Here is a 16,401-nt window from a genome sequence, read left to right as displayed (position 1 = left end):
TGCACAGTCTCTCAGTACACGACCAGGAATGTTGTCAGGACCCGGAGCTTTACGTGCATTGATCCTGCTGAGGGATCTCCTCACGCTGTCCGGGGACAGAGTCATCACCTGGTCACCAGGAGGGGGTGGGGTCTTCTGTGCAGTGGTGCTGTTTTGGACTTCAAAGCGAGCAAAGAAAGTGTTCAGCTCGTTCAGCAGGGGGATAGTGCTATCACAGGTCTGTGGTGGGGGCTTGTAATCTGTGATGGTCTGAATGCCCCGCCACAGGCTCCGTGAGTCTCTGCTGTCTTTGAAGTGATGCGATATTTTCCTGGAGTACTGTCTCTTAGCCTCTCTGATGCCACGGGAAAGGTTGGCCCTAGCTGTCCTCAGGCTTGCCTCGTCTCCATCTCTGAAGGCAACATTCCGAGCTTTCAGCAGCCTGTAGACCTCTCCTGTCATCCATGGTTTTTGATTGGCCCGGACAGTTATGGTTTTTGTGACTGTTACATCCTCAATACACTTGTTGATGTAGGCAGTAACAGTCTCTGCGTACTCCTGGAGGTCAGTGGTGTTGTTATAGGTGGCAGCCTGCTTAAACATGTTCCAGTCTGTGGTGTTGAAGCAGTCCTGTAAAGCCTCTGAAGACCCTTCTGGCCACACTTGTATCCGCTTACGAACCGGTTTGGTGACTTTAACGAGCGGTCTGTAGGCAGGCATTAGCATGACAGTGATATGGTCTGAGGCGCCGAGGTGGGGGAGGGGAAAAGCTTTGTAAGCTCCTCTCTCGGTGGTGTAAACAAAGTCCAGTGTGTTATTTCCCCTTGTTGGAAAGTCAATGTGTTGTTGTATTTTTGGAAACACGCACTTTAAGTCTGCATGATTGAAATCCCCAGCCAGGATGAGAAAAGCATCAGGATGGGCTGTCTGCTGCTCACTGATGTGCTGGTACAGTTCATTCAGTGCCTCATTCCTGTTGTTGACATTGGAGGAGGGAGGGATGTACACAGGAATATAATAAAAACCTTTTCATCTATAAATGCAGTGAGTTGTTAAATAAATATGTACAATAAATGAGGAACTTTTTGCAGTCAGCAGATAAAATTAGATCCCGTTTTTAAAGTACAGTAAAATTCAAAAACTTCTCACATGCACCTGGCCATCCACCTGATATAAAAGAAGACGTGATCCATCAGGCCAGGCCACCTTCTTTCTTTGCTTTGTCATCCAGGTCTGATGCTCACGTGCTCATTATTTTCCTGTCTACTGAACTTTTAGCAGTGGACAGGGTTGAGAATGGAGTCCCTGACTGGTCTGCAGCTTTGCAGCCTGTTTGTTTTAAGTGGATAGTGTCTCAGCACATTAGAGACTGCCTTTGACCTCCACCAGTTTGCTTATAAAGCAAATTAGTCCACAAAGGATCCCATCACCCTTCAAAGAGCACTGAACCATGTGGACAAAAGGAAGAGCTACGTGAGGATGCTCTACCATAATCCCAGACATCCTTACCACCAAACAGGACCACCTCCTCTTACTAGAAATGAAGAACGGATGGAATCTGCCTCGATCTTCAGGTTTCTGCCCACTCTCATCTCTGCTGATCTCACCTGGATCCAACACTCCATAGCCCTGGTAAAGAAGGCTCAGCAACAGCTGCACTTCCTCCGTGTCCTGGGGAAGAATAACTTGGACCAGAAGCTGTGCTGGCCTTCTACCACTCCTCAGTGGAGAGCATGCTCTCCTACAGCCTGGGTGTTTGGTATGCAGAGGCCACTACTGAGAACAGGAAGGCTGAGCAAGAGGTAATTAACACCACCCAAAAAATCTTTGGGTGCCCTCTGCCACCGCTGGAGGCCATCACTTCAGGAGAACCACGGCCACCACAGGTGACCCACCTTGTTACCGCCACTGCTGGATAAGTGGGTGGCCACCTGAACTAACACTGCCCTCTGTCTCTGGGCCAGGGGCACCGAGAGTCAGGGCTGATACCCTCTCCCGCCTGCTTGGGGAGTAGGTTCGGCCTCCCCGGCCTCAGTCAGGCGATGGGCGTATGTGGTTGGGGGTTGTCTGTGGTGCTGCTTCAAGGGAGGTGGACGCACAGGACCGGTTGGTGGTGTGCATGTTCGACTGGTGACTGGAAAGCCGCAGCCGCGTGTGAACAGCAACCGTAGAACCAACCATGGTTCTGTTACAGTAATAAAGCAATAGACCTTTCAGCCCAATTCTATTGTGTCTGGACAATCCATCATATAATATTGAATCAAATGAAAAAGCTTCTTTTTAAAACTTGTTTTATGAGTTTTAATCTTTTAACTTTATGCACATTCCATCAAGCAAAAATTAAATTTTATGCAACAATCTTTGACTTGACGAGATTTGCTTAACATTCCTGTGGCAGCATGCTCGGACCTTGCTCAGATTTGAAGTATAATTTTATGCTGTAGAAAGATGTTTTCTTCCCACGCAGTGTACTGTGGACGCTCAGGTTTTTTGTCACTTTTTACTGAATCAAATTCAAAGTAAGGTCAGTACTTCAAAGCTTTAAATGCTGGATGGTCTTACGCTCTCCCATACTCCAAATTATCCATTGGTGATCTACACACATCTGTTTCTACCACGGACATCGCATGCGCTTACATCATTGTCAAGAGACACTCTCACAAACAATATCACCGTTTAGTATTGCAGTAACGCAGGGAGCTTATATGAAAGTAACAGTAATCTAATTACTTTTTTACAACAGTAATCCCTTACTTTACTCATTACTTGAAAAAGTAACTTGATTACAGTAATGTTATGTTATTTTAAAAAACATTTTTTTTAGCAGTTAAAGCTACATCAGCTCAACTGTTGGATTGGACCACATGGGCGAGCCTTTGTTCCCCATGTGCATCCGTGAGTGTAGCCACCCATTACCCAGTTGCTGGTTAACCACTGTTCCTCCCTTGGACCACTTTTGATGAATACTGGCAACTGAAGACCGGGAACACCCCACAAGATCTGAAGTTTTGGAGATGACCCAGACATCTAGCAATCTACTGTTCAGAGTTCTGTCAAACTTAATTTTTTCATCATCACTCCGCCACAGTCATTTTCTTCTTTCTGTGAGCCAACCAACTTCTGTTCATTGTGCTCCTCTGTCATTAGATTAATAATGGCACAGCATGCCTCTTCCACATCGTTACCTCATCCTTGTTAGATGGAGATCATCTTCCAAATTTCCACCTGGTTCATCTCTGCTACCACTGAAATCTTGACTCCAGCAAGTTCATAACATTGTTCAAATCCAATCTGCTAATGAAGGATAGATTAGTAACAATATTTCAATAAATCATGTTCATTTCCTTCAAATGATCTCTTTATACAGAGGGGATGTTCACTCTGCTGCAGGACAGATAAAATAAAGAAACTTCTTTTCTCCACCTGTTTTATAGACACACACATGCATACAGGCATGAACAGGTACAAACACGTTTTAACCCTCTTTAATTGAACAAAAGAAGCTGCTGGCAGTCAAATTAAAATAGTATGAGTAAGAGTGAAGGCTTGTTTGGTTTCTGCTGAAGTTGAACACACCTGAAAATGTAACCTGAACCAGGAAATACCTTCAAACTAAACAAGCCTGTAAAACCAAATGACTCTTGTTAGTTCTTCAGTTTAACTCCAACACGCTGAATATGGCGGTGAAGCTAATGATCCTATTCCTTCTTTGTCACCCTGCATCTGCAGGTAAGATCATGATCCACAATCAAAAAATATTAAATTTACTTGGCAATGCTATTCTTAGTAAAATGCAGCTAAAATGTCTCAGCAGACAGGTGAATCTAACTGTTCAAGTTAAAAAGATTTAAAACTGATTTGCAACAGACATGACAAATAAATGCAGTACTCTGATAAAAAATTATTTGGCTGTTGGACAATTACTTTTAAAAAAGACATTAATGCTCTGACATGAATAAAAGATTAAAGGTTGCTGGTTGAGTTCCAGCTGGAGAAATGCCAGGGCATCTGGTGTCAAACTCTGCCAAATCAGATACTGCTACCTCCTGTGGTGATTTTTAAGTAATAAATAATAATGAGAAATTGTAGACAAAGGAGATTTGACCTCTTCTCAAGGATTCACAAGAGTCACAGTTTCTATAGGAGATTCAAGTAAGGTCTCCTGAGTCTCCTATATATTGTCTTATTGGAAAGATTACTGGGATAGAGATGAGTTAAAACGAGAAAGACTGATACTGCTGTGTGAGCTCCATTCACACGTTTGCATGAGTCCAACTGTCATTTCCTGTGTGAATAACTTGTAAACAAGATCCAGGTTCACCATAACCAAAATTCCAGAATCAAACTCACTAAAACAAATGTTACAGAGCAGTATAAAGGTCCGTGTACTTTTCGGTATTTGAAGTTTCGTTTCAGAAAGTATAATTTAAAAAAGAAAATGAGACACTTATTTAATTCTCAACTTAAAAAGCTAAAATGAAAAACGTAAAACAATTGTTTTTTTCATTTTGTCCTTTCGCACATCAGAAACGAAAAACCCAAGAAAAAAGAACGAGAAAGGGCCCTTTATTTATTTTGTCTGAACCGGAAGTTTTAGTAGGTCAACAACCTGTACAAGTGATGCGCAAACTTATGGCAAACAGTGTAGTGTGGACATCATGACGTTGGAAAAATACTCAGACGTGATCATGGAGATGGCAAAACAAGGCCTGTCATCGGAAATTATATCAGAGCGTCTGTCATATGAACACGGGGAAGTGAGAGGATTTTCTGCGAGAAATGTTAGAAAGTTTTGTGCTGAGCAAATCACTAGCTGTCGACTCTCGGACACACGGTTGGAGCTTGAGGTGACACAAGCTATAAATGAGGTAAGGTACTTTCTTCCTTCACCTTATGACTGTGTATGGTTGTCTTAACTGGGTTGTAAGGGGGTTAGTCTAGACTGTGTGCGCGCGCCCGCGCGTTTTAGCGTCTTGCGGGTGGTGGGTAACGTTAGTTATTTTAAAGATGTCTCTCACTGGTATTTGTACAGTTAATTAGCACAATACTTTAGCTTTACACATTTGCTTTCAGAATAAGCTACTTTACATTTGTTGTTCTAGTAGTAGCATGATCTTTTATTTTAAACAGGTGGGCCCAACATATGGCCGCAAAATGATGAAGGGCTATCTGTCCACAAAAGGGGTACATGCTGCAGAGGGACGAATTGGGTCAATTTTAAGAGAGGTGCATCAACCTTATCATGAAGCAAGACGCCAGGTAGCCTATGTTATTTAATCTTCCACTAGAACTGTATTCCAATGTTCTTTGTCATATTTGTGATATACATCATGTAATGGTAGGGCCTAATTCTGTTTAACAGATGTACGCCCTGCTTTAACAGTTACTTGACTCTTCCTCAAACATATGATCAAATCTGCCTTTATCCAGTCAGCTGTCATTTATTTTTGTGATTTTTTTGTAAGGGAGCTCGGAATCTTAATCCCACACCGTACCATGCTGAATGCATGGGGCACAAGGTTCACCTGGACCAAAACGAGAAACTTGTAATGTTTGGAGTCACCCATGTTTTAGCTGTAGATGGATTCAGTAAAAAGATTGTGAGTCATTCCACAATGCCAATCAAAAACAACTTGAGCATCTATGAATATGTTTTCAGGTAATACAACCTCTCAAACCATTTATTTCATCTTAAGTGTTTTGATGGACATGTTAGTCATATTGGACATGAGCTGCACCCAAATTTACAATATTTGAATTTAAATTAGACATGCAACAGATGGGTCTGGTTATGTTCCTGAATATAATATATTAAGAACTTACCAAACATTTTGATCAACATTTTCTATTAATGTAAAAATAAATAAAATGGAATTGCACATGAATCATTTAACTACTTTATTGCAATTAATCAGTGTTCATTTATGAATGGAACAAGGTTCTTGGATTTCCACATATCTTTCAATTGTTCTGACATACATCTAAAGTCTGAGCATGACAGTGACATTGCAAAGAAACTTAAGAAATATATGTTGTCCTACTACAACTAAAATATTACCCAAAAAAAACATGAATGAATACATTCAAAATAATAACACCTTTGCTGGTCTTAAAGCAAAATAGTTAATAAATGTTCTTTATTTTTCCTGTACCAGACCTGCAGTGATCACCTATGGTATGTGGGACCAGGTGCGAGTAGACCATGGAAAGGAATTTTATTTAACACTGTTCATGCAAGAGATGCTGTCACATCATCGCTTCAATCAGGAGAGACTGCCTTATTTACAGACCTCATCCACAAGAGTAAGATTTAAGTACCATTAACATCAGCTGAAATTCTTATACTATTACGTGTACTACTACGTACATTTAAGACATGTTTCTTTTAACTCTTTTAGAACCACACAGTTGAAAGGATTTGGCCTGAAATCAACAACCGTGTCAACTACCCACTAAAAACTGCCCTACTCCAGCTGATGGACCAGGAGGAGATAGATATGGAGGATAACCTTGTGCGATACTGTGTGTCCAATCTAACCTGCCAGCTGTGTAACATTGGTCTTGCAAGTGTGGTAGAATCATGGAATGCTCATAGAATCCCAGGTAAAAAAAAAAAAAAAAAAGTCAGATTGCTTACAACCCTGATAATGAACATTTAAACACCTCCTCTATTTTTTACAGGAAAAGGCATACCAAATCACTTTGCAGAACATGGGTGTAAAAGAAGAATTTCTCCAGAGCTCTTGCCAAATGCACTTGAAGCAGCAGACCTTTACAGGCAGCACTTGGGATCTGCACTCAAAGAATATTCGACTTTTGGAGTTGATCCCTTCACAACCGAACAGGACAAACTTAGAACAGAGAGTCATTTTGCAGAAAAATATCCTGATATTTCACATTTGTTTTTTAGAGCCGTAAATGGTGACTTTATGCCATACAAAGAAGCTCTGCTCTGTCTCATAAACATAACTCAGAGAAATGTATGAACCACTGCATCTGTAAACTGTACAGAACAGACAAAAAAAAAAATCAACTGACTGTAAACATTTGTGTGTACACACTACATTACTCCTCTGCAAAAAAAGATTTCAATACAGAAAATGCAGCTGTTAGACCAGTAATTTGTAGAACTCCGTTGTTACTCTCCCTGCATTTTGCACAGTGCTGTGATGTCTCTTGCCACTGTTCCACACATGTCTTGCAGCCAATAATGCTTCTGCAGCACAGTGAGAACACTGGATCCTCAATGATGTCTGCAAAAGTAAATCAGATAAGTGAGACTGTTATCCATTTATGTTGAATTTAGTTCAAACTATAGGTTCAAAGTCAGTCTTGACATAAATTTACAGACAGCATGCAGAATATTTTTGGTTATTCTGTAATTCCTCTTGTTCACGCTGTTCTGAGAAAGTCCCTGTCTATATTTTTGTCTATAATTGATGAGGGGCAAAATCAGTACATTTTCTCAATTAGCAAGCAAGAAAAATGAAAAAGTTACAGGTACTTGATTCAATATATGCAACTACAGTCCCATTTTAAATGTGAACTTTTTAGTTTTACATTACTGTGAACAGTGTACCGTCACCCATACTGACATTGTAATCAATTTGAAAAGCTATACTTTCATAGTCAAGATTGCAAGGAGAACCCAAATTAAATGTGCATGTAAACTTTTGAATGTTATGTTACAGTAGACCTGCATCTTGATTGTCTGTGCCTAAGTATTTAAATGGACACTGCTGAATAAAGAGCCTATGTTTGGTAAAAAAATGTTTGTCCAAAGTAATGATTGAATGTGGTTTGACATTGTTTTAATTGTAATTAAAATGTTAGTGTAGATGTAATGTATTTACTAAGCAACATTTGAACATACTCATACAAACCACGCAGCTAAATCCCTCCTTGAGTGTCTGCAGCTTGGGGGTTGTGACTTTCTGGGCAACTGCAAGATCAGTGAGCTCTTTGATTGCTGCTGTGACAGCTGGCAGACTTTGAGATGCCAACACCAACTCTTCTATTTTGTCACTCACTTCTCCCAAACTGGCACTGTCATCATCTTTACGGCTGCTACAAATAAAAATGGATAATCAGATGTCAAAGCTACTTACTGGCTTAAAGAAACATCACATCACTTACTGATAGATGATGATTTATGTAGTGATGTCTTACTGCTATTATAGGATTTAAATCAAATTAATTCTTCTATATTGATGTTCATCCTATAGTATATACATATTTATTCACATACCTCAGTTTCTTCCTCTTTGTTCCCTGGAGGCAATTAAAGTCTTGTTCAGGCACAGCAAGAATTTTTCGTGCATTTTGTCTCCAGTACTGTGACCCTACAGATGAAAAACAAAACCAAAGAAACCTGTTTAGAAGCCAATACCATATTACCCAATAAATATTACAAAGAGTCTGGTAAGACATGTCTCTCCATAAGATATGGGCTTTAGCTGTAATATTATGGCTCACCTGTTGTGCCCTCCGACTCCAGAATTGCATTGCCCTGTGCATCTGTCAAAATTATTGGGTTGTAATTACCAATGGCATCTTGCACTTTTCCTACTATCCCTTGAAGCGTAGCCTCAGACTCCAGGAATCGTACAACCACCATTCTATTGGGAATCAACCTCCCACCAACTACATCTGCAAAGTACACTGATCTGTAAAACAAAACATAATAATTTTACATATCTTGTAAAAGACAGCAGGCCACAAATCCATTCAGTGATTGCTATAGGCAAATTGTACTAAAACAGCTTTGCTATTCTTAACAATTCAACTATCCATGCACCTTATGTTTCTTTTTATTTTGCCTGTTCTGTAATTTAATATTCAAGAACACAGACTCATCCTACCTCTGAAATGTTTTGGAGGACATAGGGGAACTTGAAGTAGCCTGCTGTGAACGTGAAGGTGCAGACGCTGCCACAGCTGGTGCTCGCATAAATGCAAAACGCTGCCCGCTGGAACCTGCTGTTGGAATTGACTCCATGTCTTCTCCGTGGACTTCATAGTGACCTCTGGGTGTAAGGTCTAATGCGCTGAAAACACCAGAGACCGCACCGGGGAACATAGCCACGTTTGAATCATCCGTGATGTACAGAGTATGCGCGGATACCTGTTTAAGAAAAGTTTCCGTAAATCACGTTGCTCTGCTAACGTGTTACTCCTGTGCACACGGTTAATAGGCTCTAAAGGCTTACTTATTAGCTAGTAGCCGGTAAAAGTCAATGAATAACTATTTACACATTTGCACAATTCACATATTAGCACAATGAAGACGGCTAGACATAGTATTAGTAAAAGTAGGCCTACATGAAATCACCAAATGTTAACGTTAGCCGTTCCGCAGTAAGGAAGAACAATAACGTTCATAAAAAAACTGCTGAAAGCAAAGTTTGCGAAGTTTACATATCTACCTGAAAGATGCGACCCAGTTTTTCTGCAGTCATGTCTTCGTCCCGGAGTGTCACTCTCTTAGTTTTCCTAAAAACAACGTAATGGTCCATCCTCTGTTTATTCCAGTGTAACTTTAAGGCCGTCGATCTCTTGTGTGGGGGACGGTGTGCGCGCGCCATAAAAAAAGCGCGCAGAAGAAGTACTTCCCGTTTCAGACATTGAAAATGCGTCTATTTTTTTGTTTTTGCGCTAGTATACTTTCATTATTTGAATCACGAAGAAATCCAAAAAAGCACGTCTAATTTTAAGTGTATGACGGCTATTTGTTACCACCGAATGAAAAAACAAGTTATTTTCGCCCATTTTATTCTTTATCAAAAATTAAAAAAATGAAAATTCTTTTAAATATCGTTTTTTCGTTTTGGTTTCTGAAACAAAACTTCAAATACCGAAAAGTACACGGACCGTTTCCCCTCCACAATATCTATCTGGCCTTGGGATTCAGATAAGGTTTGAAAACGAACAAAAGGAATATTCTTGCTTACTAAGAATATTGTTAGGGTGCCTGGGTCATTGACCCAGTTTTTGTGTTTTTGATTTTGTTTATTTCATTAAATTCTAGCTTTCTTTATCAAATGGGTTATATAATTGTTCTAAGTTTAGGTTCTTGTGTGGTTTATGTTAGAGTTTTAGTCTTCTGGTTTCTGTCTCTGTGTTCCATGGTTGTTCTGTCTCGCCTGTCAGCTGTATCCCATTGTCTAGTCCGCTTCTCTGTGTTACATTTCCTGTTTTACTTTGAAAGTCTGTGTCTCACTCCACTGTATCTGGTTTTGCTTCCCTTGTCTCATTAGCCCTGATTTGTCCCAGCTGTGTTTCCCTCCTCCAATTCCCTGATTGCTCCCTCTGTGTATTCAAGCCCTGCATTTTCCTTTGTCTGCGTTGTGATCTCCCTTGTCCTATCCTGTGTGTTTTGCCCACCCACAACAAACATTGCATCTTTAGATTTAAATCAGAATTAGAGGTGATATGCTTTATTTGTAAATGACAATGATCTTGATTTTCTTGGGTTTTTTAAGTTGTGCCAAAACTTTACCGTTTTTTACAGCACCATTCACTCCCTCAATATTTTATGTAATAAACTGAACTAAACATTTTTTGTTTGTTTGGTGTAATTATTATGTATTTCCAATTACATATAAGTAAGACTGGGCACGTAGAAAGAAAAGAATAAAACCAACATACAACTTCCTTATCCTACCACTGAAAGAAAAAAAACATACCCATGCCTGATGCCAGCCAAACACGACAAACTGGTTTCTAATGAATTTGCATATGAATTGACTTCACTTAATATTTCATTCATTTCATGTAATTCTACTCTATTTATTTTAGCACAATATCTTTTAATCTGGTTAGACAGGAATACTTTCTTTCTTTGCGAAGCTAGATCATGTGCACACAAAATCTAGACATTTATTGAGTTATTTACTAACATCATATACTTTTGTCCTACAGTGAGCAATATTCTGAAGTATTTTGTCACTGGATGCTCTGGACACCCAAACATCTCAGAATACATGTATGTTGGAGTGCTTGATGGCATAGAAGTGGTTTATTGTGATGCCAGCAAGAAAATATTGGAACCAAGACAGGATTGGGTGAAAAAATTATTTGATGACAAACCGGATATCTTGGAGTTGTTCACGCAAGACTGTTTTGAGGTCCACGTAATCTTTTACACAAGTTTGATTTCTGATTTGAACCAACATTTAAACCAAAGCGGAGGTACAGTATTTTCTTTGATTCTGTCATATCATCATAGATATATCTAAACAAAACTGATTAATGTAAAATTTATTAAAAATAATTAATGACTTAAAAATTGTCAGTGTATTTTAAACTTATTGTTTAAGATGGACAGTGATTTTATATTGGATACTCAAATTAGGGCTATTGTCCAGTTTTCATCACTTAAGGCACTTGACAATGGTAAGACCCATTTTATCCAGGCCGCATTTTAAAACAGTAATCCATGTTTTTTTTTTCATCTCGTTTGGATTACTGTAATGTACTGTATTTTGGAGTAAGACAGGGTCTTCTCTCTCGTCTACAGCTAGTTCAAAATGGGTCTACTCGACTTTTAACTGGAACTTGCAAAAGAGAGCACATAACTCCCATCCTGGCTTCACTCCATTGGCTGCCTTTATATCTTAGAGTTAATTTTAAAATTCTTATGTTTGTTTTTAAATGCATAAATCATCTTGCCCCACCTTACCTCTCTGAGCTTCTTCATCCTTAATCACCCCCCCACACACACACACATGTTTCTCAGGTCAGCTGACAAGCTGCTCCCAGGTTCAAGAGGAGGCTCAGAGGGGACAGGGCCTTCTCTATTGCTGCTCCTAACCTGCCCCTGCACATTAGAGAGGGCCCTTCATTGTCCATTTTTTTTAAAAAACGCGTCTTAAAACCCATCTTTATTTCTTTTTTCCCTTTATAAACAAATTGCATGCTTGCTTGATATTTACAGCCTTACTTTTGGGCTTCTTAATTGAGACCAAGAATCTTGATGTAAAACATACATTTACTTGTCCTAATTACTTCATTGTTCTAAATCTTAACTTTTTAAAAACTAGTTAGATTTAGCTGGTGCCTTTATAACATTTAACATTTTTTCTGCTTCTTACAGTTTATAGTCTAGATATATATCAGCTGACGTCTGGGCTGGAATAGTCTTTACCTCTAGTCTTTAATCTTTTTCTTTTAATATTGAATAATCACATCAGACCTCCTTTTGATTCATCTGTGATTCTAATTATGGTCCAATAGAGATATCAATAAAGGTTTACAGATAATCTAACATGACTCATGAGCACAATGCAGACTTTGAGAACAGAAATGCATCACAATGTACAATTAACACAGATAATTACAGTCTTTGTTTTTCTTTGTCTTTCCAGGTGTTCACATTTTGCAGTGTATAATTGGTAATGAATGGAATAAAAACTCTGGCGAGGTGACAAGCTTTTTACACTTCGGTTATGACAGAGAAGGCATCTTCGATTTTGATCTAAATACAAAGACATGGATCCCGCTGAAACCAGAGCTTTACAGTGCAAAACAGATGATGGGTGGTGACAGAATTACATACGCAGAGACCCTCCTCCGTGACGTAATACCAAACACATTGAAGTTCTTTTTGGACTATGGGAGCAGCGCCTTGAATAAAACAGGTAGAAGCCTCGTTGAGCTTAAAGCCAGTTTTTCCATGTCGCAAAAGTGACTCTTTATCTAGACAAATCCCTTTGGTAACAATCATCAGACCAGAGGTTTATCCACTACGTACTTATGCAAACAATCAGAAAAAAGCTGTCAGCCTCTCAGCATGACAAGCTCCAGTCTAACAATACACAGACATACCCTGAAAACACATGGTCCACACAGGTCCCAGTAGGATCATGCTTAAGCAGAGTTAATCCTGATTCCAGCAAACAGACATGGGAGAAGCTTTTAGGACAGAAGTTGTGTGAGATGAAAGGACAGGGATGACTTTTACTTTGCCTTCAAATGATATCCATTTTTGGTTGCCTTGCTTGCACTGATGGAATGCCAGTGATTTATTTTGATAATTTTGGTCATTTTCCCATTTTAACCTGTTGGTGATTTTGGCTGCTGGTAGATGTTAAAACTGATAGTTGAAAGACATTTACACAAACTATGGTATAAGTATACCATAATACAGCCTTATACAGCTGCTGAAAAGCCGGTGACTCTTTGGCTCTAATGACTCAATAATTCAAAAATTTGATTTGAGTTCCAGCCAGACATATTGTCTGTTGCTACTGTGTTATTTTTTCATCTAATATGTACACTAAACATGCTTCTCTCATAAAATATATTTTCTTAATATCTCCTTATTAAATGTCTTCATCTTTGTTTTTCATTCCCGTTTTTCCCAATTTTTCCTCTTATATTTACTTCCATCCATTGTCATGCCATCTCTTTCCAACCTTCCCTCTCTCCAGTTCTTCCCTCAGTGTCTCTCCTCCAGAAGACTCCCTCCTCTCCAGTCACCTGCCACGCTACAGGTTTCTATCCTGACAAAGCCATGATGTTCTGGAAAAAAGATGGCGTGGAGATTCATGAGGGTGTGGATCTTGGAGACATCCTCCCCAACAATGATTGGACCTTCCAGATGAGTGCTGATCTGAATGTTTCATCAGTCACACCTGAAGACTGGAGCAGATACGACTGTGTGTTTCAGCTCTCTGGTGTTGAGAACATCATCCAACTGGATAAAACAGTAACCAGAACCAACCAGGCAGAGAGAACTGGTAATGATAAAGTTGTGAGAAACGCATTTAATTTATTTTGTCTGCAGATACCGTAGTTTGATATTTGAATTTTTTGTCCTGTTTTTTGTTTGGACACTGATGTCAATTAGTTATTACCAGAATAAAAACTAACGGAGATCATAAAAGAGAATAAAAAATCCTAAAATTTTAATTTGATTTAATTTTCAGTGAATGTATCTCATAAATGTATTTTCTGGTTCCACACATACAAGCTGTTACTGTTGTTAATGTTAACAAACTACTTTTTAAATTTCACTGTTAGACCCTGAAATCCTGACAGTGATTTTTGAACTTCCATATTTCAAATTAATCAAAGTGTCTTTAATCCATAAAACCTTTGGTTATTAATTTTTTGGCCTGATATTTGGGGAACTGCTGCTGAATATATGTGGTGTTATTCAAATGAAAACAAGAGCTTAAAAATGTAACAATATAAATTTAGTGCATCTGCTCTGCTTAACGGAAAAACATTTTCTTTTATCTAGGTATAGTGTTTCAGTCATAGTACTGGGTCTATAACCCAGTGTGTGACTTAAGTTTGTGGTTTAACTTTACATTCTTTGATTTTTTGGTTTTCATGGTTTTGCTTCTCTTTATTGTTTTCTGCTTTTGCTATATTTATAGTTCCTAGTCTTTAGTTTTCTGTCTCTATGCCATCCCTGTGCTCCACGTTCCCTCTCTCTCTCCCCCTAGTCAATCATATCTCCATGTCACAGTGTCAAGTCCAAATCCTAGTCAATATCTCATATTCCCTGTTTTATTTTGACAGTTCCAAGTCTTGTGTTCAGTGTTGTCAGTTTTTCTTCCTCCCTCCTTCATTATGTCAGATATACTCCAGCTATGTTTCCCTACTGTTTCCGATACCCTGGTCATACTTTGTGTATTTAAGCCCTATGTTTCCCTCTGCCCGTCGTTGCGTCGTCCCATGAGTCCTGCATTTTGGTCCTACTCCTGCCTGGCATAGCACCTTTACATGGTAATTGTATGTATAGTTACACCAGACTCCTATAGAGATTATAGTTTAATCACCTCCCCTGACCTCCCCTATGTTGTTTATAAAGTTCTTCTATTCTAACCTGCTTAATCTGCAAATTTTATCTTCTGTGTTTTTCAATGGAGCAGATAATCCCTCTGACATGACAGCTCCAGTCATTGCAACAGTGGTGGTTCTTCTTATTTTCATCCTCATTGCTGCTGTTGGATTTGCTGTTTACAAAAAGAAGAAAGGTGAGCGAGGAGTTGAGTTCATCAGTCAGTGAGCAGCTGCAGTACACGGCTCAGTTAAATGATTTCCTCAGCATAGTATATGTTAGACTTTTTTTCTTTCCTATTTAATAGAAAGTTTGATTGTAAGGAATTTAAAATCACAAAATCCGGACATGAAACAATGATTTATAAATATTTTATTTTTTTCTGTAGACATTACAGCTCCTGAGAACAGCACTGAAGCCTCTGTGAGACTGAATCAAGAGACCATCACGGCACCGTCTATATAGTGTTCTATTTTTTTTAAATTTAACTCTTGTGTTCTTTTATATAAACTTGATTTTGGATTTTTTTTTTTTTAGAAAATCTTTTTTCATCTTATTATTTTGAAAGGATGTTTGGAAAGAAGCTTCATGTTTATGATTCATTTATGTAGCCACGAGTGGTGTGAAAGTGGAGAAAAGTTATAATAACTCTAAGGGTCCGTGTCCAGTGCGGAACTAGGAAATTTTCAGTGGGTTGGCCAGGATGGATCTGTGATCATTTTGCGTTGGTATATGCAAAATCTCACAAAAAACACAGAGCTATTTAACCTTTCTAAATGGAAGTGCCTGCGATCCCATTTGCATAACAATTTTTAAATCCTGGTAGAATTGCAACCAAATAAACTAGAGCAAAATGTTTTTTGCATATAAAAGAAGAAGTTGTAGTTACATATCATGCATTCAACTTGTCCCAGGTCGCCATTTCCTTGCACTAATGGCTTTGCAAAAATTGAGTTAAAAGCACACACAACAACAAAAATGTTATAATCTGGAAACTTGCTGGAATAAACGTCATGTTGTCAGCAGGAACTATCACATGTCCACCATTACCTGAGAAGTGATGTCATTGTAGTTCTTTTCCCACCAGGGCCTTTCAAAAGGTTCACCGGTGGTATTAAAAGTCATGTTTGACTTGATGCCTTTCTGTATAGTTCCTGGGACACTTAAAACTTAAACTGTACTGTTGGAAATAGTTTATTTTGATGCATATTCTGTTTTTTTTATTTAATTTTGCAATTATTATACAAATATGCAAATTTGCAAATATCTATTTTTGTTTATTAAGCTTTAGGATATAACAGTTATATTGATGTATAGCAACTTAAAATGCTACAAGAAGTGTCACTACAGCATGTAAAAATGTAAAGTTAAGCTCTGGCATGTTCGTTCTATGGTGGGGTTAAAAGGGTTGGACCTAAAGCACACATCTCTACAATATTTGGAAGGTAGTGGTGGAAAAGATGAAATAATATATCTTGCATGTAAGTTTACATTAAATAAATCTAGCACAATTTGCAGGCAGTTCGACTCTGTATTACTACTATGCTGAGAGGACAGATCCTTCAAGTACAAAGTGTCAGCACCAGAATGTAACTGAAAATTAAAGTCAGTATTTCTTTTCTTCACTTGTA

At 38.7% G+C, this 16,401-nt stretch overlaps 3 protein-coding genes across 5 annotated transcripts in view; 2 read left to right on the top strand and 1 right to left on the bottom strand.

Moving 5' to 3' along the window:
* LOC146643209 (uncharacterized) overlaps positions 1–15,235 on the top strand; it is a 239,886-nt gene extending 224,651 nt beyond the window's left edge. The window contains exons 5-9 of the mRNA XM_085396615.1: positions 10,900–11,169; positions 12,345–12,617; positions 13,410–13,718; positions 14,862–14,966; positions 15,159–15,235. Of these exons, the coding sequence (XP_085252741.1) occupies positions 10,900–11,169; positions 12,345–12,617; positions 13,410–13,718; positions 14,862–14,966; positions 15,159–15,235 (1,034 nt within the window). The remainder of the gene's footprint in view (positions 1–10,899; positions 11,170–12,344; positions 12,618–13,409; positions 13,719–14,861; positions 14,967–15,158) is intronic.
* Positions 4,638–7,033, top strand: LOC146643211 (uncharacterized). Its single transcript, XM_085396631.1, has 6 exons — positions 4,638–4,847; positions 5,110–5,238; positions 5,445–5,638; positions 6,135–6,282; positions 6,378–6,582; positions 6,661–7,033. The coding sequence occupies exons 1-6, from the start codon at positions 4,638–4,640 to the stop codon at positions 6,963–6,965; spliced, it is 1,191 nt and encodes a 396-aa protein (XP_085252757.1). The 3' UTR covers positions 6,966–7,033.
* Positions 6,895–9,843, bottom strand: LOC146643210 (uncharacterized). 3 transcript variants are annotated; one of them, XM_085396643.1, is made up of 6 exons: positions 9,405–9,843; positions 8,841–9,103; positions 8,455–8,645; positions 8,228–8,321; positions 7,863–8,046; positions 6,895–7,232 (listed from the first exon to the last, which is right to left on the bottom strand). In XM_085396643.1, exons 1-6 carry the CDS (start codon positions 9,561–9,563, stop codon positions 7,089–7,091), a joined length of 1,035 nt encoding a protein of 344 aa, XP_085252769.1. In that variant the 5' UTR covers positions 9,564–9,843; the 3' UTR covers positions 6,895–7,088. The 3 variants fall into 3 exon arrangements, with proteins under 3 accessions (XP_085252769.1, XP_085252768.1, XP_085252766.1); XM_085396642.1 differs by having other exon boundaries at positions 7,853–8,043; positions 9,405–9,842; XM_085396640.1 differs by having other exon boundaries at positions 7,853–8,046; positions 9,405–9,839.
* Positions 15,236–16,401: the final 1,166 nt, after the last annotated feature.

This window comes from Rhamphochromis longiceps, linkage group LG22, assembly GCF_057381845.1.
Source record: "Rhamphochromis longiceps isolate RC_006_pf linkage group LG22, R_longiceps_female_GT1.1, whole genome shotgun sequence".
Taxonomy (NCBI): Eukaryota; Metazoa; Chordata; class Actinopteri; order Cichliformes; family Cichlidae; genus Rhamphochromis; species Rhamphochromis longiceps.
This window is presented reverse-complemented; position numbering and strand designations above follow the sequence as displayed.

Coding starts and splice junctions, on each gene's coding strand:
- LOC146643211 (XM_085396631.1), top strand. CDS start 4,638: ATGACGTTGGAAAAATACTCAGACGTGATCATGGAGATGGCAAAACAA. Junction 5,239..5,444: donor ATCATGAAGCAAGACGCCAG/GTAGCCTATGTT, acceptor TTTTTTTGTAAG/GGAGCTCGGAATCTTAATCC. Junction 6,583..6,660: donor GAATGCTCATAGAATCCCAG/GTAAAAAAAAAA, acceptor TATTTTTTACAG/GAAAAGGCATACCAAATCAC.
- LOC146643210 (XM_085396640.1), bottom strand. CDS start 9,563: ATGGCGCGCGCACACCGTCCCCCACACAAGAGATCGACGGCCTTAAAG. Junction 8,322..8,454: donor GGAGTCGGAGGGCACAACAG/GTGAGCCATAAT, acceptor TTTCATCTGTAG/GGTCACAGTACTGGAGACAA. Junction 8,047..8,227: donor ACAAAGAGGAAGAAACTGAG/GTATGTGAATAA, acceptor TTTTATTTGTAG/CAGCCGTAAAGATGATGACA.